Source organism: Lontra canadensis, unplaced genomic scaffold (assembly GCF_010015895.1).
Source record: "Lontra canadensis isolate GAN:19392208 unplaced genomic scaffold, GSC_riverotter_1.0 scaffold63, whole genome shotgun sequence".
Lineage (NCBI taxonomy): Eukaryota > Metazoa > Chordata > Mammalia > Carnivora > Mustelidae > Lontra > Lontra canadensis.
In genome coordinates this window covers 11,387,645-11,415,011 of record NW_022631057.1, presented here as the reverse complement: position 1 = coordinate 11,415,011, position 27,367 = coordinate 11,387,645, and the positions used below count along the sequence as shown (strand labels likewise).

The window sequence follows — 27,367 nt, the reverse complement described above, 5'->3', positions numbered from 1 at the left end:
TACGTGAACATGAGGATCAAGACTCCAGAGTCTTGGGACACCTGGCTGGCTCAGTTGGTAGAGCTGATCTCTTGATCTCAGGGTCATGATTTCACGCATGGCATTGAGCATGGAGCTTACGTAAGAAAAATGAAAAATAGGGGCACCTGTCGTTCAGATCGGTTAAGCGTCTGATCACGGTCATTATTCCAGGGTCCTGGGATCGAGCCCCACATGGCGCTACCTGTTCGGCAAGGAGTTTGTTTCTCCCTCTTCTTCTGCCTCTCCCCCTGCTTATTTATTCGCTGTCTCTCTAGCAAATAAATAAAATCTTCAAAAAAATATATTAAAATATAAAAATAAACAAACAAAAAAAGACTTTGAAATCTCTCTAGAAATCAGATCATCTAACCAAGAGGAACTTGTCATAGTTCCAAGAGGAACTTGTTCTTACTGGATAGTAAAAATATGAGTAGTGTTTATGTTCTCCTTTGTGCTGTCCTGAGTATTTAAAAATATCTACAGTGAACATTCATTGACAAATGTCCAAGGAACACCTACTAAGTCACAGACACTGTTCTGGATGCTAGAGAGAGAGCAGCGAACAAGCCAAAAAAAAAAAAAAAAAAAAAATCTGTGCTCTGGATTGGTGGTTGCAAGAGGTAGAGTAGGGGGATGGGACAAAATAGGTGAAAGGAGTCAAAAGAAGCAAACATCCAGATGTGAAACAAATAAGTCACGGGGATGTCACCTACAGCATGGTGACTGGTGCTAATAATACTGTATCACATATTTGAAAGTTGCTAAGAGAGTAAGTCTCAAAAGTTCTCATCACAAGAAAAAATTCTTTAGGTATGGTAATGGATGTTAACTAGACTTATGTTGAATATGTACAAATATTGAATCATTATGTTGTATACCTGAAACTAACATAAACTTTAATGTCAACTATATCTGAATTTAAAAAATCTGTTCTTAGGCACCTGGGGGGCTCAGTGGGCTAAAGCCTCTGCCTTCAGCTCAGGTCATGGTCTCAGGGTCCTGGGATGGAGCCCCACATCAGGCTCTCTGCTCAGCAGGGAGCCTGCTTCCCCCCTCTCTCTGCCTGCCTCTCTGTCTACTTGTGATCTCTCTCTGCCAAAATAAATAAATAAAATTTAAAGAAAACCTGTTCTTTATTTTTTAAACATTTTATTTTATTTATTTTTTACTTCTATTTTTTTTTTAAGATTTTATTTATTTATTTGACAAAGACCAGATCACAAGCAGGCAGAGAGGCAGGCAGAGAGAGAGCGGGAAGCAGACTCTCCGCTGAGCAGAGAGCCCAATGTGGGACTCGAAATTTTTTACTTTTATTTTTTAAAAAGATTTTATTATTTATTTGAAAAACAGAGGCAGAGGTAGCAAGGGAGAGCAGGAGCTGGGAGGAGCGGGATAAGCGGGCTCCCCACCGAGCAAGGGAGCCAGATGCGGAGCCAGATTCAGGGCTGGATCCCAGTGTAAGGGCCTACTTAGCCAGAGTGAGCCATTTTGTTGTTTATGCAGTAAACTTAGATTGAACCTGCCCCTTCCCCCAAGAGGAAAGCGCTTAGAAACAGAACTGGTGAAATACGGCCAAATAACCCCCAATAATGGAGCACAGATAGCAGGACATGTCAGGCTGGGCACGGATAACGGAGTCCAGATACAAGGACGTGTCCGGCCAGGTGGAAACGTCCAATCAGGAAAGCACCTCCCTAACCACCCAAAAATGTGGGCCCTGCCTTTTGGGCGCCAATTCTGACCAGAGTGACAGGCTAGTTCAAATAACTACTATAGGGTGAATTGTAATTCAATTGGCCACTTGTGTGTGGCCAGGCTCGACCACATGGCCTTCACTCTATAAAAGCTAGTCTGTGAGGCTGGGAGGGGTCGCCTCTTTGCAAGAGACGGCCCTGGCCGGTCAGCTTGATTGTCGATGCTTGGTGCGAAATAAAGCCCTGCTTAACTTTCACTTTGTATCAGTCTCGTCCTTTTGTCTATGGACCCTTTCACCAGGACCCCAGGATCACAACCAGAGTTGAAAGCAGACGCTCAACCGACTGAGCCACCCAGGTGCCCCAAAGTCTCTGTTCTGATGTCAGTATCTTTGGGCTTTTCCTCTTGGGTTGGTCAGAGTCCTTGAAGAAGACACGCCGCATTTCCTCTGTGGAAGGTAAATGTCTGGTAGCCAGAGACGTAGGAACTGCATGGAGGAAGAGGCCTGGGGATCTGAGCATCCAATATCCATAAATCCAGTTATCTCCCACTTACTACCCAGAGACACCTCTTTGACCCTCTCTGGAGAATAAATACTTCAGTCTTCTTTTAGAGGAAGGAGCACAGCCATTGAAAAAGGGAGAGGTTGGGACGCCTGGGTGACTCAGTTGGTTAGGCGGCTGCCTTCGGCTCAGGTCGTGATCCCGGCGTCCTGGGATCGAGTCCCGCATCGGGCTCCTTGCTCCACAGGGAGCCTGCTTCTCCCTCTGCCACTCTGTCTGCCCAGTGCTCACTCTCTCTCTCTCTCTGGCAAATAAATAAATAAAATCTTAAAAAAGAAAAAAGGAGAGGTAACCTGGCCATCTTGAACAGCTCTTGAAATTCTTATTTTAATCCCTGCCCAGGGTACTACCTGTAGGTGACAGCCCTTGCTGTCCTATACCTCTCTGGTGGGCAGCAGGGGTGCGGGGAGAAGGGGTGCAGGGAGCCACCACCACCAAGTCTGGAGACTTGAGGGACTGGGCAGGTACAAATCAGGTTGCGCCTCGGCTTTTTCCACTTTGGATTTAAGGTTCAGGTTTCTGCAGGTTAACTTAACTTAGTTAACGCATGACTGTTTGCTTTCTACCTTCTCCCTTTTTTTGTTTTTGTTTTTCCTACTGGCTCCTCTCATTATTGTGGGTTCACGCTTAAAAAACCCACTACTGTCATTTTTGTGGTGTTGTAGGAGGGAACAAAAGTAGATCTGTGTGTTCGTCCTTATTAACTGCCCTAACTCCCCTCACTTTTGAGGAACGTTTTCCTATTCTAACTTAAGTTCTCTCTTGATACCACTCAAATCTTTATTCTCCTCCGTTTGTCCTTAGATATTTGAATAAAATATGTGTTTTTACGTGTAGCTGATTGGGATTTAAGAAGAGTTCACTGACTTTTGCGTTTTTAATATTTTAAGGAGCAGGAAACAAAGGATGGCTTTCCTCAGAAAAGCAAAAATAGAGGTGAGACATACACATATTCAAATTTCTAAATTATGTATGTATAAGTTTCCTTATGGTAGCATTGTTTGTGGTAGCAAAAGACTGCAAAAAACCTACAGGCCCATCAGTAGGGGACTTTTTTTTTTTTTTAACATTTTATTTATTTATTTGACAGAGAATGAGAGCACAAGCAGGGGGAGGAGCATAGGAACAGGGGGAAGCAGCCTCCCTGCTGGGAGCCCAATGTGGGGATAGATCCCAGAGTCCTGGAGAAAGATGGATGCTTTTTTTTTTTTTTTTAAGTTATTTATTTATTTGACAGAGAGAGAGGATACACAAACAGGGGGAGTGGGAGAGGGAGAAGCAGGCTTCCTGCGGAGCAGGGAGCCTGATGCGGGGCTCGATCCCAGGACTCTGGGATCACGACCTGATCTGAAAGCAGTTGCTTAACCAACTGAGCCACCCAGTCAGCAGAGGACTTGTTAAATAAACTATACCAATCCACATGGTAGCATATTATACAGCTAAAAAGAATGAGGCAGATCTTTATATTCTGGTGTGAAAGAGTCTGTAAGGGCAGAATAGTATGCTCTCAATTGAGTTTAAAGGTACATTCCTATATCTGCAACGGGGTTACCTCCTGGGAGGAGAACTAGGTGACTGGGAGACAGGAAGTAGAAGAAAGACTTAGTTTTCCCTGTATAAACTTTGTAGCTTGTGCACTTTATACTACAGTCTTATATTACTTATTTGAAAAATAAAGTACTAGTGAATAGTTTTTTTAAAGAACGAGCAGGGGCATGTGGGTGGCTCAGTCAGTTGACTGACTCATGGTCTCAGCTCAGGTCTCCATCTCAGGGTTCTGAGTTCAGGCCCCACGTAAAAAAATATACCTATAAATAAATAAAAGAATGAGCTCCATGGCCTTTACTTGGCATAATCCTCTCCCTGATGACTTCCACACAGGAGGGTCAGAGGAACAAGGAGAGAGAGAATCTCAAGCAGACTTTGTGGAGTGCGGAGCCGATGTGGGGCTCGATGTGGGGCTCGATCCCAGGATCCTGAGATCATGACCTGAGCCAGAGTTGGGTGCTCAACCAAGTACACCAGCCAGGCACCCCTGCAGCTGCTTCTTTTAAACAATATCAACAGTCTTGTATTAAACTTTCCATTTTGCATTTTCATTCGTGTTTTACTGAGCCTTTTAGGGGTTGCATGGAGGTCTTGAGAAATGAGGAGTGGCCAGTGGAGAAGGTGTGAGCAAGTTTAAAAGGGAGGGAGAACATGAGAAAGAATTTGAGGCTCCCTCCTGACCTGTGGTCTTTCACACCCACTTACCAAGCGGAGACTCGTGTGAAATGGTGACCCCTTTTTATAAGCTCCTAAAAGCCCCTGGAAATGTAATGCCTTCACATTTTACATTGAATTAGCCCAATTATCATGACATCACTTTGCTAAATGCACTTGCACTCAAGGGATGAAAGGCTGGGAGACAGAAGCAAACATTTTGAAACAAGACTTAGAAAATTTTAGAGCCAAAAGGGCTTGAAGATCAACTAGTCCAAGCCCTTGCTTCGTAGGTCCAAGACAAGACATCAGAGGAATTCAGGGTCAAACTTAAGTCTCTTCGTAAATTCAGTTGAACTACACCATCCACCCTGTTGGAGCACAGGTGTGGCCTGGATGAAAGATGGGGTTTTTCTACAGTAAGAAAGAAAGGAGGGCACTGTGCCTGAAGAAGAGAGGAGAAAGTAGCAGGCGAAAAAGAGGTGGTTGTTCGGTTTTGTGTTTTTCCTGTGTCCGGGGCTCCATGGCAGTCTGTGTCAATAAAAGCCTATATTCGCAGAAGCCAAGTTAAGATAATCAGAACTGGTTTGAAAAGCTGCAAACCTCAACTTCCCCTTACCCAGCCCAGTCCCTTGACTTCCAGAAACCAAAGAACTTCAGCTCAAAGCTCTTTAAGAACCCTTTCACATCCCCCTTTTCCACACCTGGAGAAGGAAAGTCAGAAGAAGGGGACGCAATACAAACAGGAACGTTTCCCTATTTCTAGGGTATTTTCAGCAGATTCCCCAGTATCTACTGTATCCGGAAAGTGAGAACCATTTAGGGCAGTCATGGAGGTATTACTGGCCTCCGTCTTGTTTCCTTCCTTGTCTTTGCTATTGAAATCTTTTACTCTGATTTCAGTAAGACACCCCACTTCTACTGACGCCGGATTCTGCAGCCTCCTCTCTCTCGTCTCCATGCAGGGCGCGGGAACACGTTTTGAAATGAGGAGAGCGTGTGATAACAAGAACCGGTAGGGTCCACGGGGAATCAGCCCCATCCACCATCTCCAGGTTTCCAAGCTCGGCCGGCCCAGACTACAAGTCCCAGGAGACCCCGCAAAGGGACCGCGCGTCCCAGTGATCCTTCCCTCACTCTCCCGGAGAGTGGAGACAAAGGTTCCGCTGGCGGCGCACTGCGGGTTGGTTTGTTTTCAGCGGCGGTGACGGAGGTTGGAAGCCCGGCCGACTGCAGGCGGGGGCGTCGGGAGGCGGATTCCTCCTCCCCCGAAGCGCTGGGGTGGGGAGGGGGGCGGGGAGCAGGGAAGCGGGGGCCAGCGGGCCGGGGACGAGCCGGCGGGACAGAGGAGGCTGGAGAGATGGAGGGCGACGGGGTACCGTGGGGGAGCGAGCCCGTCTCGGGTCCCGGCCCGGGCGGCGGCGGAATGATCCGCGAGCTGTGCCGGGGCTTTGGCCGCTACCGCCGCTACCTGGGACGTCTGCGGCAGAACCTGCGCGAAACCCAGAAGTTCTTCCGCGACATCAAGTGCTCCCACAGCCACAGTTGTCCCTCCTCCCCCACGGGCGGCGGCGGCGGGGCCGAGCGCGGCCCTGCCGGCGACGTCGCCGAGCCCGGGCTGCAGGCGGGTAAGGAGGGCAGCGGCGGCGGAGACAGGGCTGGAGGGGCCAGCTGGAGGGCGGACCGCACCCCTGTCCCTGCAGAACAGGCCGGGAAGGGGCGGAAAGTGGGAGCGGGGCGGCGTGGCGGGGCCACCGGGCCTGGGCCGTCTGGTTCGGCGAGGCCGTGGGCGGGCATCCCTCGGGGCGGGGGTGGGCGAGGGGCGCGCGGGGGCCGCCCGGAGCTCCGGGAGCGGGCTGCGGGGCGCCGGGCCAGCGGGCGGTGCGCAGTGGCCGGTGTCCCCCGGGGAACGGGGAGGGTCGCTCCGAGTGGGGGGTGGGCCGCCGTGGTCGGAGACCCGCGTGGGGATGGAGGAGTGGGCAGGCAGAGGAAGAGCAGCAGGCGGGGAGCCCCGGGAGCCGGAGGAGGCCAGGGAACTGGCGTGGATTGTGTGTGTTGTGCGCGCGTGTGTGATTCTGTGCAGTGCTTTTGCACCAATCGCGTGGCAAGTCTGTGAAGAAGTAGGACTGTACTCTAAACGGGGTTGGATCGCTGAAGCAAGTAGCTGTCTGAGGGGTGCCAGCGGTTGCTCGTGCTTCTGGTGAAGAAGTTAGAGAGGGATCGGGTTTGTTGGTGGTGGTGGTGCTGAGCGTTCTTGCCTTGGTTCTCCCCGGGGTGTGCTGGAGTCCCAGAAGCACTGAAAATCCTGCAAGGGCTTTGATCTTTTCTGATTTCTCGCTTCCTCTTCAACTGCTGTTGGTGGGGGAACCGGAGGGTTTGTTAAGTATTGCGTCTAATTAGGAAATAGATCGGAAGGGAGAAGGGACTGGCATCCCATGTGGGCAAGTACGCTGGGGCCAACATAGCAAATAAGTCAGGGGGTTTAATTTAGTGACTCTCTAACTTAAATGAGCACTGAAACCAAATTAGCATTAAAAATGTCTCATGCTCTGCCCCACAGATAGCGTGGGTCTTCTGGGTGGATCCTGAGGATCTAAACATGGAATGCCACTGGGGGTTCTGTTGCAGATGGTCTACAAAGACACTTTGGGAAGCACATATTTATTTTATTTTTTAAAGATTTTATTTATTTGACAGAGAGACAGCAAGAGCAGGAACACAAGCAGGGACAGTGGGAGAAGGAGGAAGAAGCAGGCTTCCCGCCAGGCAGGGAGCCCGATGCGGGGCTCGATCCCAGTACCCCGGGATCATGACCTGAGCGGAAGGCAGACACCGAACGATTGAGCTACCCAGGTGCCCCAAAGCACACATTTAGATGCCGATAGCACACTTGAACAAGAGGCTCAGGACAGAGTGAATTGTTGAAGTCTTCAGAGTTTGTGTGTTGGATCCTGCATTTCCAAAGTTGCCTGTTTGATATCTTAAAGTTGTCTGAGACTCCAGAAATGGTGATCAAAGTAAGGTAGCAAGATTCTGATATGATCTAAAACAATACTGTTCCATTTAGTTGGCCTGGATGTAATAAGCATGGGAGGAATGGCATGATAGCGTTTCTGGAGGGGTGGTTTTGGCATTGTATGCCCGGAGATTTGCTGTTCTGAAAACGGACCTATAGAGGCTGTCAGAGAACTGGCAAGACGGGCTGATGTTGTCAGAGATGATCCTCAGAATTTGTACTTTCACCTCTTCCCCCAGCAGTGCTTTCCAGCAGCTTCCCTGCTCACTAGTTTTTCTTATAGCTTACCTAAAAGAGTCCTCTATTGCTGTTACTTTAAAACAACTATTTATTTTAGAATCACTACTGAAAAAAAAAAATCAGAGAGATGGAGGTTTTCAAGGCACTTTGACGTGCTCTTATTTTTATTCTTTAAAAGGCAAGTTAAGAAAGACAAATGTACCCTTTGTATTTTGCCTCATTGGCTTTTCTAGTTGACTGCATCATGAACTAATCTTTGCGTATTGTATTTAACTACTTCTCTTCACCCTCTGGAGTCTGTCCATCTGAAATAAAAACCAGGGTAGCGTGCTGATGACTGGACTGGGAACAATTTGATTTTGTTCCATAAAATGCTTGCATTCCTTTCAGTATGGACAGTTTTGTCTTTGGAGGTGAAAATGAGCTGGTATCAGGGAAAATTAGTGAGGTGGCACTTACTATGTATATTTGGGGAATGCCATTTTTCCAGCTGTTAGGGTCACTGTGTTGGAAAGTAGAAACTGCTCCTTAGAAGACAACTAGCTCTTGTTTTCTCCTTTTACAGGCTATCTCTGCAAGGTCAAGTTCACTCAGAGGCTGTCTCAACTTTCTTTTGCGAATGTTGGTTTCTGAATGGGAACTTGGAATATTAAGAACAGGACACTCAAAAAAAACTTTCTTTAATTCCCTTTATCTATTTTACCCAGCCCCTACCCACCTCCTCTCTGGCAACCACCACTTCTGTTTTGTCTCTTTTTTTTTACTTTGCCTATTTCTTTTCTTTTCTTTTCTTTCTTTTTTTTTTTTTAAGATATTTATTTATTTACTTATTTATTTATTTGATGGAGAAAAAGACAGTGAGAGAGGGAACAGAAGCAAGAGGAGTGGGAGAGGGAGAAACAGGCTTCCTGCTGAACAGGGAGCCTGATGCAGGGCTCAATCCCAGGACCCCCGGGATCATGACCTGAGCTAAAGGCAGACGCTTAAGGACTGAGCCACCCAGAAGCCCTTCTTTGCCCTTTTCGTTTGTTTTTTCAATTCCACATATGAGTGAAAGGAACAGTCAATTCCTAACCTAGCAAATCTCTGGAAGGGTTTTTTGTTGTTGTTGTTGTTTTTAAATTTTTAAATTTTTAAAAAATTTTTAAAAAGATTTTATTTATTTATTTAGAGAGAGAGTGGGAGGGAACGTGCACATGTGGGGGTAGTGGTTGAGGGACAAGCAGACTTCCCGCTGAGCAGGGAGCCCACCCTGGGACTCGATCCCAGGACCCTGAGATCATGACCTTAGCCGAAGGCAGACCCATAACTGACTGAGCCACCCAGGCGCCCCTTCTACAAGGCTTTAATCATCATTGCAGAGTGGAAGTGTGCTTCTAGGTTGGATGTAGTATAGTATTTGAGCAACTGAGGATCCATCAGTTAACTCCAGATTTTTATTATATCACTTTTAACCACGGAGGAGATGGGAAGGACCCCAAAATAACGCTTTCTCCTTAATTTTGACAGTTTTGTATTCTTTGGAGGCAGTTTAGAGAGTATATAATGTACATGATGTTTTAGGAGCTAAAAAGTACCTTTGCCTGCCCCGTGCAAAGCAGACTGAATTACAAGTAAAAATTCCATTCCTCCTCTGCTGCCCAGATCGTTGGCTTCTTTTCACCAAACTCCAGGGGATGAGAACCCCTTTATCTGTTATTTTCCTCTGTCAGAGGCTTCAGAAGTAATGAGATAAAGGTTTTGAGAAGTTCTTTGAAAAAAGTCAGAATGGAGTGTTAACAAAGTAGCAGAGGGAAAAGTATTTTTCTTGTTTTGTGATCCAACAGATTTCTTAGCTGTTGTAGCGGATCGCAAACATACGAAGATGTTGGAATGACTCAAATGTGTCTAGTTGGAATGCTGTCCTCTGTGCTGCATTCCTTCGGTCCTGTTTCCACTCCTTCTTGACTGGATGACCTTGGGCACAGCACAGCTGTGCTGTGCCAGTTTCCTCGTCTGGCCCCGGGGATTCTAACAGTAGTGCTTGCCCTTAGGGTTGTTGGGAGTTAATATATGGTACTGTGCATGTTAAGCATAGTGCCTGTTACTGTGCTGTGTAGGTATTATAGGTAGGTCATGCTATTCCATAGTTATTCAGTAAACATTTAAGTATCTGGTATAGGGGACAAAAAGAGTCAAATAAAGACATTGACTGTGGCCTTAGGCTGGTGGGAATCAGTCTTTCCCATCTATACTTTTCTCTTAAGAAAGAAAAAAGAGGGCACCTGGGTGGCTCAGTTGGTTAAGCAACTGCCTTCAGCCCGGTTCATGTTCCCAGAGTCTCAGGATTGAGTCCCGCATCAGGCTCCCTGCTCAGTGGGGACTCTGCTTCTCCCTCTGACCTCCTCCCTCTCATGCTCTCTCTCAAATAAATAAATAAAATCTTAAAAAAAAAAAGAAAGAAAAAAGAATTATAATTATCATCATTACAGTGCACCTGTTATTTGTTTCTGTTGGAGGGATGAAAAGGACAAGGAAGACCTGAAGTTGGTCTTCTAGAAAGGGACAGTCTGATGTCAGTCATATACTCAGGCAATATCTAAGGCAGAAAAATGGCAGAGAGCTAAGGTATGGCTAGATTATAGGCATTTCATGGGATTTACAATTCTTAGGTTTTTATAGCTTTTTGCCTTTGGTTAGCAAACCGCTTAGTTTGTCCAACATTCTTTGCCTTCTTTTTCACTCCTAGTATAAACTGGTTGCCACAATTTAAAAGAAGAGGGAGAGCAGTAGGACACTTATTTGAAATAGACATTTTTCTTGGACTCTTTAGGCGGAAATCAGTATGGTAATTAAGTGGCAGAGACTGGGGGAGAGACAGAAAATTGGGGAGAGAGGTGATTGTTTAAAGCCTGGTTTCATGGAGCTGCCTTCTTCCTGGGGCCGCATGGTGGGACGTCAGGCTGGGGTGTGAAACAGCCAGAGACTGGGATAGGTGTGCTTTCTGGAAAGTGGTTCGCCCTGATCAGATTTGACTCTTTGGTGTAACCTCTGTGGGGATGGGGCTGTAATTGTGGTTCTTAAGTCTGACTTCCATGACCCCAAGCAGGTTGGAAACTCTCGCTTTCTCTCTCAATTTTCTTCCTGTATGGAAGTGACTTGATAGTGGTTTAAAAGCACACACAAGCATTGGAATCAGACTGGGTTTCCTCTTGTAGTTCAGCCTCGTATTCACTGAGTGCCTTGGGCAAGTTGCTCAACCTCGTTGAGTCTTGGCTCCCTCCTCTGTGAAATGGTAGTGGTATGAAATGCTGTATATCGGATGATTCCATCTGTGTGAAATGCCCAGAATAGGCAAGTCATAAAGATAGAAGGTCTGTTAGTGATTGCCAGCGAATGAGGAGAGAGGAGAATGCGGAGTGACTGCTAATGGTGTGGGATTTCATTTTGGAGAATGAAAATGTACCAGAACTAGGTTGTGGTGATGGGTGCACAGCTTTGTGAATATGCTAAAAAAGACTGAATTATACACTTTAAGAGGGTGAATTGTATCTAAATACATACATACATAAAAAGGGAGTGCTAATGTCTATATCCCAAAGTTGTTGTGACATTTAGAGATGATCTACTTTAAAGCACTTAGCGCAGGCATATACTTAGTGCTAAATGGAAGCGGCTGTTTGAGTGTGTGTGCGCATGTAGTTGGTGAGCACTGGAATAGGAGGTTGGAGCGTGGTGGGTTGGGGGAAGAAAAGGAGGAGCAGAAGGACAGAAGGATGGAATGTGGGACCGAGCAGTTTTGAGCTGGAGGCAAATTCAGCCCCACGTCCCTAAACTCCCCAGTCCAGTTCTGCTTCTGTGATTCCCTCGTTCTTTTCTGACCTGGCCATGAGAATATAAAATGCACCCTGGCAATGGAGAGATTTTGTTACAAATGAGTCAGAGCCCAGCTATGGAGCCATAATTGACTTCAGTGGGAGGCTCTCTGATTGGATTGAGTATAACATGACCCTGCCTACTCCAGCTTCTTATTCCCCTTTCTAGTCCCTGACATTTAGGGCACCCGGCCCCTCTTTGCTGATTTCGCTACCTCCTGTTCCCTGGGAGGAAGCCCCTCCTTGTCCCCCCAGAGCGGTGGCTCTTTGCACCTTTCCCTTCACAGCCTTTCCCTTCCTAATCTTGTCCTCCTGGGATGATCTGTTTCCCATGGCACAGGGCGGCCCACTGTGAAAAGGCGTAGGTAATCCTGCCTACCTTTAAAAGAAAAGACATAATTACCTCTAAGATGTGCTGTGTGTGTAGTTTAGTCTGAAATGTCGTCACTGATTTTAGTATGTTTAGTTCTTCAGCCTTGGAAGTGGTTTTTAAGGAAAACATGGATTTAAACAAAAATCCATTCTGGTTTTTAAATTTGGTTTTGCTCTGTCCGCCTTGCCAGCACCTCCCTTTATTTCTCTGTTCTTCTGTTCTCCGTCTCACTTTCTGCAGCACATATACTTCTCAAAAACAGTCTTTTGAAAATAAAACCTCAAGAAATACGTTGTTGAAGGGAAATGTGCATTTCACCTTGTACCTTTTGCTCAATTCCTATAGGTTCTGGACATACAGAACATCCTTTTGTATGTATGTTGTTTTGTTGTTTGCATGGTTGCTGTGGATATGTTTGTTTATCCCGCTTACTAGCTTGTGGACCCCTAAGGGTAAAGACTGTGTTTTATTCCTCTTCGTGTCCCCCGTAATGCCTGCCGTAGTGTTTTATGCATAGTGGGCAAATAAATGCCTGTCACATCATTTCCATGACTAGTAGATATTGGAATGATGCTTTTTCCCACCTCAGAAGGACATTTCCTCCCCATTAAGGATAGGGGTGTTTGTGTTTCGGCCCACATTTTACTAGCTGGACCCCTAAACAGAACAATGGCGCATTTGAGAAATAGACCAGGCTGCATTCTATGCTGATGCCCAAATGATTTTCATGCCCCAGGGAATGAGTTGCATGTGATCCCAGTCTGCCAGAGCATCACCGTGACAAGCGAAGTAAATCCTTCATGTTTCTTCACTCAACAGGTCCTTATTAATGCCCGATTCAGTGTGGGCATAGGACGCGCAATGGGGAACCGCTGTCCCACCAGCTGACGTTATTCCAAGATGATGTTACGGAAAGAGGGATTCTTGTTTTGTTATGTTCCCTCTAGAGGATTTTCTACAAATTGGTTACCTACTTAACCAGGGGCTGTCTTTGAGGGATGGGATAAGGCATATGGGGATTGGTGAGGTCAAATGACACTGTCAGAAAGAGGGGTTGAGATGCTGTACCAACTTTCTAACAGGAGTTCGGGCAAATCAACCCCAATCTGTCTTTGATGGAGTAATTGTGATTGTCTTGTTTGTGTGGCTCAAAACCAGAATGCATTCACAAAGATTACTGTTAGAGAGGCTTTCATCTTGCTATCTTTTCTCCGAGCTTGCTCAGAGGGAGGCCAGCGAGGTGTGCGGGTACTCGTGGTTTTCTCCCTAACGGTGTTCAGACCTCAGGTGAGTTTGCTCCTTGCTTCTTGGAGGAAAGTAGTTCACCTCTAGGGAACGAAGGGCTCTGCTTCCTGCGCGGTGCATGGAGTCTGGTGGCGGTACTCATAGCAAGGGATAGAGGGAGAGTCCATGTGGGAGATGTGGTTTTCCTTCTTGACTCTCAAAGGTCTGCCTGGAGTGCCCCGTAGGGTTGCCAGGCTAAGTCGAGGCCACCCTGTGCTTGAAGATGGATTCAGTTTGGGGCGCTGGGGTGGCTCAGTGGGTTAAGCCTCTGCCTTTGGCTCAGGTCATGATCTCAGGGTCCTGGGATCGAGCCCCACATCAGGCTTTCTGCCTCTCTGCCTACTTGTGATCTCTCTCTCTGTCAAATAAATAAATAAAATCTTGAAAGAAAAAAAAAAAGAAAAGAAAATGGATTCAGTTCTTTGCTAGATGAGGATCCTGGAATCTGACACCTTAATAGAGAACAGAGGTAGCCCTGGTGGGCCTCTGGGCCCCTTGCTTGGAGCTGTCAGCCAGCCTCTCTGAGAAAGCCCCCTTAGACAGGATACTCCTCCAAAGTCCAAACCAAATGCTCTGAAGGGAAGTTGGTCAGACATGGGGACTCCTCGTGCCACCTGTGGGCCCCCGGTTGAAGTGTGCCCATCATGTGCAGTGCCTTTTTCTGCCTTCTTCAGTGTGGCAGGCAGTGTGAATGGTTCAAACACACTGCCCAGCCTTGCGCCATGCGGCAGTGGGAACCTTTTGACCACAACTCTCTTTGGAGTTGGGCTTTGTAAGGTGCTTCCGTTCCCTGGGGTGGTGTTCTCTGGGCAGGAAGATGGGAAGCGGGACTGGAGGATTGTTTTGCTTTTCACTTGTCTGACGAATAATGCCTCAAAACTATTGTGAAGAATGATGCTAGGTTATGTACTCATGAAAGCCTTTGATTAAAAAAAAAACACACACAAATCTCACACTTTTTTTAAAAAATGCTTTTATCCTTTGTCTTTATTCAGATGTTAAAAAAAAAAAAAGTCCAAAGTCCAAGTTTAGCTTCATCAGATTAAGAATTTTAGTGCCTGTTTATGCTGGACATGTTTTATAGCTTAGTGTTTCTTACCCTTTCCACTCGATGTAATGGGGGCGGAAATTACATTTCCCAGGACTTTTTTTTTTAATCGAGCCAAACTTTCCAGAGCAAAGACGAAGGCCCTGTCATAAATGCAGCTAGATTCAAGACTAATTTGAATAAAAGCTCGTTCTTTATTTAAATTAGAGGGACAGTGTCTGAGCCCATATGGAGTGTATTTTTTAAGAATATTGTGTACAACATACTATAGCCTTAACTTTTTGAAGATTTATTGAGAGAGAGAGAGAATCCTAAGCAGACTCCCTGTTGAATACAGAGTCTGAATGGGGCTCCATCCCAGGACCCTGAGATCATGACCTGAGCAGAAACCGAGTTGAAGGTTCAACTGATTGAGCCACCCAGATGCACCCCCCCCAACCTTTTTTAAGGTTTATTTATTTTAGAGAGAGAGAATGTGCCAGGCCGAGGGGGAGAGGGAGAGAGAGAATCTCAAGCTTACTCCTCGCCGAGCGTGAAGCCCTGTGGAGGGCCTGATCCCACACCACTGAGATCTTGACCTGAGTCAAAACCAAGACCCAGACACTTAACCGGCTGAGTCACCCAGGCGCCCCAGCCCTGACTTTTAATATTCCGGAGATAGGCGGGTACAAGGAGAAATATAGGAGGACAGAGCCGGTAGGAGAGAAGCTGTTCTTACTCTTTAGGCTCCCACTGGGGGGGTCTGTCTCAGTTTCTTCTGAGTGACTGGCCTGCTCTACAGCCTTTTCCTCCACGGAGAGAAGTGGAGTTCTGCTGCCCAGCTTGGAAACGTGCTTTGTAACTGAGGCATACGAGTAGTTACGTGATAAGAAGAGGTGGAGATGTGTTCCCTCCTGCTGCATAACCAGAAGGGACTTCTGCAAGCAGTGCTGGGCCATGCAGCTTCTGGTGGCTTCTGGTGGCTTCTTGTTCAGAGCACTGGATGGTTGCTTGTCACTTTCATCAGCTCTGGTCCCGGGGCACGTTTGTCTGTACTGCTTAGCCTTGAGGATTTGGGTTCTAAATCGGAACCTGAACTGCTTACCTCGATTAGTACCTCGAACTCCCCAGACTCTGAACGGCCCACAGGTCACCATCACGGGAAGATGGGGGGAGAGAGGAGGTGCTGTGCAGGGCGAAGGTAGGGACAGGGAAGAAACGGTTCCTATTTCAGTTCTGTTAGGGTCGTATTTGATGGGTTTTTCCCTGGGGGGGGTTTGTCAAGTACAGTTCTCTCTCCATCTCCTTTCCTGTGAGATCCAGAACTGGATACACTTTGCTAGGTATCCTTCTGGCTCATTTAAAATAAAATTACTTTGAAACCATTTCAGATTTACATAAATGTTGCCAAACTGTACAGAGAACTTCTGTACGCACCTCACGCAGATTGCCCAGTTGTTAACATTTTATTGCTTTTGCGTTTGCTGATGTTCGCTGGTGTCCTCCCAATCTGTCTGTCTTCCTCTATTGTATCTGCTGTTTCTCTGTAGCCTCGAAAGCTCACTGTCGGTAGGTGGTCTTCTCTCCTCTGTGACACCCCAGTATGACATTCTCTGCAGCGAGGACCTGCGTCTCCAAACCAGCATGCACCTCCCCAAGCCAGGGCCCGAGCAGTGATGCTGTGCCACCGTCCGGTGCACGGACCCTGCTCACATTTTGCCAACTGTCCCCAAGAATGGCTCTTTTTCTTTCTGATCCAGGCTCCTGTCCAGCGACATGTGTTGCGTTGGCTGTCATGTCTCTTCAGACTCCCAGAATGTGGAACAGGTCCTCGGCCTTTCCTTGGCATTTAGATCTTGGACAGGTTTAAAGGGTAGGCTTTATATTCTGTAGGATGACCCTCAACCTGGATCTGTTTGATGTTTCTCCACTAGACTCGGTCCTGAGCTTTTAGTGAGACTAAGCACGGAAGTGATGGAATGTGCCTCACATCCGGGGTACCCGACGCCAACCACACCCGTCCCTGGAGATGTTAAGCTTGATCACTGGTCCCGTGGCTGTCTTCTAGGTCTCTCCACCTTAAAGTCACCATTTTTCCCCTTTGCAATCAATTAGTCTTTAGTGGGAGATGTTCTAAGATTTCCCTGAGAATCCCATTCCTGAAAACACCGCCTTCCGCTAGACTTCAGCACCCATCGACACCTCCCACCTGGCTCAGTGAGGTTTCCCTATCCTTCATCCTTCCGGATTTCTTAGTTGGTATTCCCGTGGTAAGGAAGGGTTTTCCTTTTCCTTTTTTGTTTAGCCCTTTATTCAGTTTTTTCGATGGATTTCTCCAATGGATTATAATCTCATACTATTATGTAAGAACATTTTTATGCCTGATTGTCCCTGATTTGATCACTGAGACCCCTGTGAGCTGGTTGCTGTGTCCTTTTGACCCCTCCCCATCGTGGAGTCATTCTTAAGGGTTACGAGGTATAAGAGGCTACCTCCCAAGTGACAGACGCTAAGCCCTCTGTGAACCTTGGGGTTGGCTTCCTCAGAGGAACTTTTCTACCTCTGCCTCCCATAACCTACACTGCCCGCTGCCTTTCTGTTCCCCCTGCAGCGTGACCAGCCTCAGCAGCAGTTTTGCCCAAAACAGAACTTGTCAGTAGGCGGCTGAGTGTGGGCTCTTCATTCCAGGGCTCCCACGTTGTGTAAGCTTCCGGGGAGCAGGGCGGGGGTGGCCGTCTCCCTCTTCCAGGTACCTGGACCGTCTGCTTCTGAAAAACACATAGACCTTACCGTGGCCTCCCCATGGGATAACCTACTGACATTTCTGCCAGCTTGACTTCTCAGCTTCCAACAAACGCTTTGGCTCCTTGAGAACATTTCAACGTCTAATTTCCAAAAACCATTCTGTTCCACCACAGTGTACTTGTACGACTTAGTCCTGAGGATTCCAAAAGCCAGACTACCTGGGCGTATGTTTTCCTTAAATTCTCCTGGGCTCCTAATGTCTCCCCTGTAATTCGGAATCCTTTAAGTTGAGCTGACGCTCAGAGCTGGTTTGGGAATGATAAATAAGCGTTTCGTGGCAGAATTCTTTCTCTCAGCTCCTGAGCTTGTCCTTTTCTCTACTCTTGGCACATACAGTTCATAAGAAATAACGGATGTCTCACCGCTTATTTGTAGAAATGCATATTTGTGTCACTGATTACTTGAGCAAATTATTAAATCCTCCCATAAAATCCTGCACATGTCACTCGCTTTCAGAGAGGACTACAAGTTCACTGTTAAAAGTGAGGAGAACAAATTGGACCCAGTGGAGGGAAGTCCTCGGGTGCCAGGAACAAGGCTTGCAGCGGTAAATTTTGGGACCTGAGTTGACTCTGAAGTCCTGCCAACCAAGTGAGTTGTAAGAGTATAAGAAGCCACGGCAGAGTCCCATTCACCTCCGTTCACCTACTCCATATCATGCCCTCCCTACCTTGGCCATGGACTGCAGCTTACCCTGCCTTCACTCACCTCTCCAGTGATGGGAATGGAAAACAGACAAAGAACGTGCATCGACATAGATCCATTGCCCTTACTCCAAAAACAAAGTATCCTAATGGTTCACTAGAGACATAAAAATCTCATTAGCATTTCTTCCCTCCAGTTCTTCCTTTTTATAATAGTCTTAACCTCAAAAGCAAAAGATATAATAGTCTTAACCTCAAAAGCAAAAGATAATACAAGCTGATAAGAGGATCATGAAAAGTTTCTCTGAAAATTTATTTTTATTTTTTTAAAGATTTATTTATTGGATGCCTGGCTCAGTCAGTTAAGCATCTGCCTTCCCCCCGGTCATGATGCTGGAGTCCCAGGATTGAGCACATCGGGCTCCATGTTTAGCAGGGAGTCTGCTTCTCCCTCTGATACTCCTTCTGCTCATTCTTTCTCTCTCTCTCTCAAAATGAATAAATAAAATCTTAAAAAAAATAAAGATTTATCTATTTATTAGAGAGAGCATGCACGCGGAGGGGGAGAGAATCTGGAACAGACCTTGGCCGAGCGCAGTGCCCGACATGGGGCTCAACCCCACGACCCTGAGATCATGGCCTGAGCCAAAATCAAGAGTTGGATGTTGAACCAATTGAGCCACCCGGGTGCCCCCCCTCCTTTTCTTTTAGAACAGTATTCTGGAGATCTTAGAATAACAACTTTCTTTAAAAATGTGCACCAGCTGGGGCGCCTGGGTGGCTCAGTGGGTTAAAGCCTCTGCCTTTGGCTCAGGTCATGATCCCAGCGTCCTGGGATCAAGCTCCGCATCGCATCGGGCTCTCTGCTCGGCAGGGAGCCTGCTTCCTCCTCTCTCTCTGCCTGCCTCTCTGCCACTCGTGTCTGTCAAATAAATAAATAAAATCTTTAAAAAATAAATGTGCACCAGCTAATGGTGCTACTGTGTTTTTTCTCCCAGGCTTTATTTATTCCTCATGATTTTGAGAGTTTGTTTGTTTTTTAAGATTTTATTTATTTATTTGACAGAGATCACAAGTAGGAAGAGAGGCAGGCGGGGGGTGGGGCGGTTGAGGGGAAAGCAGGCTTCTTGCTGAGCAAAGAGCCCGATGTGGGGCTCTATCCCAAGACCCTGGGATCATGACCTGAACCGAAGGCAGAGGCACAACCAATTGTGCCACCCAGGTGCCCCAATTTTGAGAGTTTTTGACAGTTTTCATAGAGACTCTTGTCAGCCTACTTTACATTGGATTCCTGGGCACGGAGCCCATCTGAGGATTCTTTCTCTCCCTCTCCCTCTGCTTGAGCTCTCTCTCTCTCAAATAAATATATACATCTTTAAATAAAAATAAATTGGGGTCCTGCAATCAACAAATTGTGTTTGGCTCCAAGCTGGGGAAAATGTGGTAGTGGGTACTGGGGAGGAAAAATTTCTCCTCTGTCCTTCTGGAGTCCCCAGCCAGGCCTAAGAATTAAACTGATGTGAACAGATACAGAGGAGAGAAGCATACACATTTTATTACATTTTACACGTACATGGAAATGTACATGGAAATATCCCTATAGGAGATGAAGACCCAAAGAAGCAGAGCTGAACATTTAATGTACTGAATTGGATGGGCAAAGAGAAGTAAGTTATGAAAATGTGACAAGACAGAGGGGCTTGGGGTAAGGCAGTTAGTGGTGGAAAAGTGGCAGGAAGATAAGGGTTAGTTTAACAAGCCTTATTTGTGCTGATTTTTTTGGCCCCTACCCCAGGTCTCTGATGATAAGAGTGTTGCTTTACTTCTGGTATAGGGAGTTCACCATCCAGATGGGGGTTTTTATCTCCTGCTTTCGGGAAGAAAAGGGGGAGGAGGTGAGAATGCCCGTCTTATAGCATTGTGTGTCCAGTCCGTTGAGCTCAAAATACCCTTTGGGACGGCATATTCTTTGGCTCTTCACGGGCCTGTTTACCCGTAGGCGTTGAGCTGGGCCCCCGAGACCTCGGCCCAGCTCCTGCACTGTGCTGTGCTCCGTCTCTCATCTGCTTAGATAAATGGAGAAACATGGCTCTGTTATGTTTTGTTTTTCAAGCTGCTGGTTCCTCATCTGTAAATGGGGATAATAATAGTCCTCGTTGGGTAGAATTGCGAGCATTAAATGAGATGAAGCCAATTAAGGGATGTACTTAGAAAGAGCTAAGTAAATAGAACTGTGGGGAGGAAAATAGTTTTTCATTTGTCCTTCCAGTTCCTTAGCCACAACACCCCTGTGATAAAAAGACACATTAACAGGAGAAAAACAAACAAGTTTAATAACGTGTATCCCTCTTATATGCATGTTTTTCCTCCAGGAAAAACCCTCCAGAAAGGCCCATGCCACCACCTTAAACATCATCTTCAGCTGAAGACAGAGATGTTGGGGGTGGGGAGTCAGTTACGGGAGGTTATCAGGAGGACTGCTGTGAACAGGGGTAAATGGTCTGCATTAAGATAATGGTTTCTAGTGCGCGAGGGCGGCTCAGTGGGTTAAGCCTCTGCCTTTAGCTCAGGTCTTGATCTCATGGTCTTGGGATCGAGCCCCACATCCGGCTCTCTGCTCAGCAGGGAGCCTGCCTCCCCATCCCCCCCCCATATGCCGCCTACCTCTCTGCCTACTTGTGATCTCTGTCAAATAAAATCTTAGCAAGGGTTTCTAGAGATTTAGACTCCTCTTTCTCTTCCTGGTACATTTCCCTTGTACTGCTCTAAGTGTAAATGTTTCCTACGAAAGGGTAACTTGTGCTCAGTTTTCAGAGTTTCACCTGCATCTGCTGTTTATTTAAAAATAACCAGCTTAAAATAGCAAGCCAAAGAGGCATATTTGGGGATGTATTTTGCTCCCGTTTGTGATGGAAAACAAACAGAATGGGTTGCTACTATAGATGCTTTCCTCCTCCCTCTTTTAGTTGGAAACCTTTGTTTAGAAGTAACCCTAACCAAGATGATCTGTATTTAAGAAGCATCAAAAAATACATAAATCAAAATAAGAACCTTGGCTTGCACTTAAGACAATGTGAGTTGAATTTGCCTGTGGCTGGTGTTGGCGGGGTTAATGGGCTCCCGCTGAGACGCCCTGCCGGTCCCTTCTGGCGGCCCCAGATGCAGATGCTGTTAGATTAATTATGAAAGAAAACTCGATTAACTCGGAAGTCCTTAAACTGTCAGTGAGGCAGCTGCTCCAGCTCTGAAGCAGGTTTTCTTCCTCCCTCCTACTGTCAGGCCACCCTTTGGAATCTCTTCCTTTAGAGAGCTGCTGAGACCGCACTCTGTAGGTCCTCCGAGCCCCTGGCTAGTTCAGTCAGCTTTTGGATCTGCTGTTAAAATAGTCCAGGGAAAGCTTGCAGATTAAATTCACAGATAATTTAAGATTGAAAACAACCAGCCCAACCACTCATCCCCCTCAGTGGTGTGTCTTGCACCAGTTAAAACCTGATGGCGTCTTGGAATTTTAGAACTGGAAAGATGTTAACAATGATGTCATGCCCTTCCCTAAGTTCACAGATGAGAAATCCAAGGCTGAGAAAACGCAAGTGAATTGCCAAAGTCACAGCTAGTGAGGAGTGGAGCCTGGGAGTCACAATCTCTGCCCCCCTCCCTGCTTTTCCTCTTGCTTGCTGCACCCCTCCCGGGAGAGACAAGGATGGAAGCGATCTAGCACTGACTTTGTTTCTGTCCCATCCGTGCCCTTGTTCAAATCTGGTAGACCTATGTCGGAAATCAGTGGAAAACTAAAGACCGGTGGCAGAAGTGAAAGGCTTGAATAGTGACATATTGAAAAACAGATGGCGATACCCATACTGAGGATTTTCTTCAGTCCACTCGTTGCCCGGAGAACCTGAGTGGAGTGCACTCCTGTCCCATTGCACTGGTCTATGGTGATTTGAACCCAGCTGGTGTATTTGCAGTGGCTGTTTTTGTCACTACAGAGATGGAGGGGAGGGTGATCATTTGGGTCAGATGATTAATGGGGTGTGTCTGCTGCGGCTTTGGCTGAGGCAGCATGTTTTACTGGCTTTCCTAGAGTTGAGGCTTAGCCTCAGAGGTTTTGTGATCTCGCCCTCTGGTCCTGAAAAGCGATGAGTTGGTTTTAGTTCTCAGCTATCCACTCTCCACGCTCACTTAGGTTTCGTTTTTTCTTACGTGTCAACTTTTGCTGTAGGAGTTATGAAGGTCATCAGCGTGGGCTTACACCTGGATGTCCCTCTGAGCTTCCGAGCAGCACTGGGAAAAGATGAAAGGATAGAAAGTATGGCTGAGAGCGATTCTAGCTGGCGAATCTGTCCCCACAGCTCAGGCTGGCATAGTTGTAGTTAAATTCTGTGAGGTGCTGGGGGAGGTCCTGTTCTGTTGTCCGTGTCCACTCTCTGCATTGAGATGAAGGCTTTTAGGGACGATGGTTTTGCCCCTAGACGTCTCTGAGAACTCAGTGGAACTACTTACAGCTTTCCGTAGATAATTTTCTACAGTAAATGGTTCTTACACAGAGCAAACCAGTGAGCAACCTGAGTACTTGCTCAGTGTCAGTCACTGTGTTAGGTGTCCAGGGTACAGAGAAATTTGATGGTCCTTACTGCTTTTGACATTATAAACAGATGACCAGATTAGACTGCAATAAGTGTTGAGTTGTGAACCAGATATGAAGGGACTAAGGACTAGACCGGGTTACTTGCTCAGTCAACATACAAGCTGTCGGCGTTGTCCCCTCGCTTTTGTTTATTTTAAAGATTTTATTTTGAGGGCGCCTGGGTGGCTCAGTGGGTTAAACCTCTGCCTTCAGCTCGGGTCATGATCTCAGGGTCCTGGGATCGAGTCCCACATCAGGCTCTCTGCTCAGCAGGGAGCCTGCTTCCTCCTCTCTCTCTCTCTCTCTGCCTGCCTCTCTGCCTGCTTGTGATCTCTGTTTGTCAAATAAATAAATAAAATCTTAAAAAAAAAAAAAGATTTTATTTTGAAATGACCTCAGCTCACAACCCCAAGATCAAGAATTGCGTGGTCTACCGACTGAGCCAGCCGGGCGCCCCTCTCTGCTTGGTTTTAGATTGTGGATCAAAGATTGGACCAGTGGTCTTGTGTGTTACGCTTGGGTTTGGTACATGCCTTGCACACAGTTAGGCACTCTGTTACGACCCCTTGCTTTTTCCCAGGAGCCCATCTCTTTTCCGGGAGGCTCGATTTTCTTGTCTCGGTGTCCTGATGTGCACATGCAGGCCCGGTGTTGGACTCACAGACACACATGAAAGGAAGGGCTTTAATGAAAAGCATGGAGAGGACTTCGGGCAAAAGCAAAACCTTCTTGAAAACTTTTGGTGGCGCCATTTGTGGAAGAGAAGGGGGTTTGAGGACTTGTTACAGAATAGATCCAGGCTGAAGCAGAAGAGCCCCTTAAATCAGACTCCCTCCGGTGAACGAAGTAAACAGCTTACGAATGGCTTAACAGCTCACAGTGACGTGACTGAAGGGGAGTACTTTTCAGTTGGTGTCACACAGCCTTTCAGTAAAGATGTATTTGGCCCAGAGATCAGCCTTCTTCTAGCCTAAGAACCGCTGTGGCTGTGCCTTTCTGAGCAAACTCAGGGGTTGCCTGAGTCACAGACAGGGAGCTGGTTGGGAATGATTGCGTTCTGAATCCGAGAGGTGCAGGTCAGTGAATTACACAGACAGAAGTTTCTCCTCCTTTAGGAAGCTTTTTGTTCTCTCTTGAACGCTGCCTGCTGTGTTTGTGGAAGCTCGCCATTTACGTGAGTGTGGTTGTCCTGAGTGGATGTTTGTGAGACCGATCACATTCCTCCTAGATGTACCCGGACTGTCTCCTGACAGGGAGTTCTTCCCTTTGTCTTACTCAAGGCCTTGTCCTCCGTAAACGGAAGCAATGGCCCTTGGTCAGGAGTTACTGATCTTCACCGAGCACCCGAAGTTATAGGAGAACAGATGCGGCAGCTGGGATGCTGTCAGCAGCCATCAGAGAGACGAACTGGAAAAGATTCTAGAACTAAGCAGACTTGAATAACAATTTATTTTGATGTACGCGTGTGTAAAGATCAGCTCTTTCTCACACACAAAGATTAGCTCACACATTTAGTTATAAAAGATGTCATAAATGAGGAAAGTAACAGCTAACATGGCACGTGGTAGAGACATTTACAAGGGCCTTCTGTGTGCAAGTATTAGGTTTTCTGTCACGAAGGTCTTCACTTTGACATGTTCAGGTACAGTGTCCCCTTGGACTCACATCCTAGTTCGTTAGTCTTCTCTGGCTTTGCCAGTTTAAGGATCTCAAGACCAAGGCCAAGTCCTGGTGTACTCCTTGGGCTGGCCCTGCACCGCATGAAAAAGGAGCAGGGAGGGATCAGGTCCCTGCTGCCTTTCTAGGTATAGACACCTGCTCTGGGGACAAGCCAGGGACGGGACTCCTGTTCGATATTTGAGGAACCTTTTCCAACAGAGAGATTTTCCTGGTCTCTTTTCCAGCCAGGAGCTTCCTAGAAATTGCTTCTATAGGACCCTGCATCCTGACTGGGTTTCTGTCTGCCCGTCCTCACTGTCTCTCTGTACTGCTTTCTCCTTCCCCACCTTCCCCTTCTCCAACCAGGCCAGCTGAGCTGCATCGCCTTCCCACCTAAGGAAGAGAAGTACCTCCAGCAGGTTGTGGACTGCCTTCCCTGCATCTTGATCCTCGGCCAGGACTGCAATGTCAAGTGCCAGCTGCTGAACCTGCTATTGGGGGTGCACGTGCTTCCCACCGCCAGGCCGGCCAGGGAGGAGAGCTGTAAGCTCCGGCGTCTCCGCTTCACCTATGGGACTCAGACGCGGGTCGGCCTGGCACTCCCCGGCCAGTACGAGCTGGTGCACACGCTGGTTGCTCACCAGGGCAACTGGGACACCATCCCTGAGGAGGACCTGGAGGTCCAAGAGGATGGGGAGGACGCCGCCCCTGTTTTAGCTGAACTGGAGGTCACGATGCACCACGCGCTCTTACAGGTACCGTTCTCAACAGCTGCACACGGACATACGCTTTTCCTGTGCTTGAGCTTTCTCACAGAGCGGTTTGGCAATGCTCTGGGCCCTGAGCATTAGCTGATAGAGCATATCACCCAGGAAGGTGACAGACAGGCCCTGGCAGCAAGTCTACACCACAGGCAGGACCCTGAGCAGTTCGCTTATCTCCCTGCCCCCTGAGCTCCGTGCATCTCCACTGGGCTTTTGCAGAGTAATTTTGATCAGGACCTGAGATCTTGCTAGAATTGCCTCCAGCCGTCCCTTTCTAAAAGGAATGATAAGATGATGGATTGATTATCAATGCTCTTATTCGAGTTGAGCCAGAGTAAAGACTTTGGGAGTTTTTCCTTAGACCTAGCCATTATTATTTTGGGGGAGAGATCTTGTCTCCTGCTTTCTAAGGAACAAGACAACCTGGGGACAGGTCAGGCTCATTGTGAGGAGATACAGAGATCCTGTCATCTTAAAGGATATCTTCTTGGCTTCCCTCTTGAAATCTACTCCCACATCTAAGAGATCATATCAACTATCTGGTATTCAGATCTCCACTGAGGAAGGATTCAGCTCTTGTGCTAGGCCTCCGGGTCCTGCTCTATAGCTGGGACCAGGCAATGTGATGAGACCGAGTGGGGATCAGCAAAGAATGTGACTGTGTCAGGGGTCAGGAGTGGAAAGAATGCACACCGGCTCAGAACAGAGAGTCCCGTCACCTTGACAGCTGTGCCAGGAAGTAAGGGCTGGCTTAGCAGCACTAGGAAGTTTTGTTTCTTCTTATAACCTCTGTACCTACCCTGTTCTAAAAGGCCTGATCTCCCAGTCAGTGAATGAGTCCTTTGGTTGTGCCTATGGCCTTTGACACTTCAGAACTAGAAGCTGTCCTCTCATTTCCTTCCAGAGACCAGATTTCTTTTATCTTGATAAATGCTGGAGGGGCTGTGTGCACAAGCCAACATTTTCTCTGAGTAGAGTTTCAGCAGTGGCTTCCCTGTGTTTTCAGACTGAGGGCTCACACTCCTTAGGTCCAGGATGCCAGCCCGTTCTTGTGCAACGTTAGCTGCAGCTCTGACAGTAATCCTTGTTCATTAACTGAGGCTGCTCGGTTGACCTGTGAACTTCACAGTTCGTCAGTACTTGAGTCACACATAATCTCTCTGCGATATTCTGGCCTGATCTGGTTTGTTCAGGTTCTAGTGCGTCAGTGGGCTTTCAGAATTTTCTAGAATTTCATTCACTGGGGTCCCCTTGCTGGCGCAGTTGGTAGAGCATGCTACTCTTGATCTTGGGGTTGTGACTTTGAGCCCCGCATTGGGTATAGAGATTACTTAAGAAATAACATTTTGGGGGCGCCTGGGTGGCTCAGTGGGTTAAAGCCTCTGCCTTCGGCTCAGGTCATGATCCCAGGGTGCTGGGATCGAGCCCTGCGTCGGGCTCTCTGCTGGGCAGGGAGCCTGCTTCCTCCTCTCTCTCTGCCTGCCTCTCTGCCTACTTGTGATCTCTGTCTGTCAAATAAATAAATAAATAAAATCTTAAAAAAAAAAACTTTGTATCAGGGCCTAATACATATATATACACATATACATTTTTTTAAAAATATTTGTTTATTTGAGAGAGAGAGAGAGAACATGAGCAGGGGGAGGGACAGAGGGAGAAACAGGCTCCCCACTGAGCAAAGAGCCAGATGTGGGACTCCCTCTCAGGACCCTGGGATCATGACCTCAGCCAAAGGCAGATGCCCATCGACCGAGCCACCCAGGTGCCCCTATACACATAGAAATAACATTTCATGAAACAATACTTTTACTTTTTGTAAAACACACTATTATCTTCTCTTTTCTATTTGACTTTACTTTTTAAAACCGATGGTAGCAACCCGCAAAGTTGACGCTGTGACCTGCTGCATTCTGACCTGCAGCTTAAAAAACACGGTTAAATGGGGCACCTGGGTGGCTCAGCCATTCAGCATCTGCCTTCGGCTCGGGTCGTGATCCCGGGGTCCTGGGATCAAGCCCCACATCGGACTCTGCTCAACGGAAGGCTGCTTTTCCATCTCCCACTCCCCCCTCTTGTGTTCTCTGTCTCATGGTGTCTCTCTCTGTCAAAAAAATAAATGAAATCCTTAAAAACAAAACAAACAAAAAACCACTATTAAGTAGGTCTGATGGCTATCGGTCAGGTGGCAGTTCTTCCTGTTCTTGCCTTTTCAAAGCAATCTTGGACTGTGAACAGAGCCATGGTCAGGAGAGGCACGTGACTGGATTGATTTCTCTGGGTCCCTTCATTTTATTGACTTTAATTTTTAATGCTCATTTACTTTAGTTCCATGAATTGGGGCAGTTCAAGCAAGTGCCAGGCAGGAGAGTGAGAGCCGTCCCCTGGGCACACATCTGAGTGGGGAGAGTGCTCCCCCACCCCACCCCCCCAACCCCACCGCTGCTCCTGACGTGCGCTAAGCACGCCACTGAGGGAGCAGTTGAGGCAGCTTCTTGGTTGGGAAATCAAGGTACCAAATCAGCTTTCTCTCTGCACAGCTGAAGTATGTGTTTTCTTTCTTTCTTTCTTTCTTTTTTTTTTTTTTTGAAGATTTTTT

The 27,367-nt window shown here is 47.1% G+C and overlaps 1 protein-coding gene across 1 annotated transcript in view; it reads left to right on the top strand.

Annotated features, from left to right (window-relative positions):
• Positions 1-5,638: 5,638 nt before the first annotated feature.
• DSTYK (dual serine/threonine and tyrosine protein kinase) overlaps positions 5,639-27,367 on the top strand; it is a 45,048-nt gene continuing 23,319 nt past the window's right edge. The window contains exons 1-2 of the mRNA XM_032878430.1: positions 5,639-6,109; positions 24,374-24,762. Coding sequence (XP_032734321.1) covers positions 5,842-6,109; positions 24,374-24,762 — 657 coding nt within the window. The 5' untranslated portion in view covers positions 5,639-5,841. The remainder of the gene's footprint in view (positions 6,110-24,373; positions 24,763-27,367) is intronic.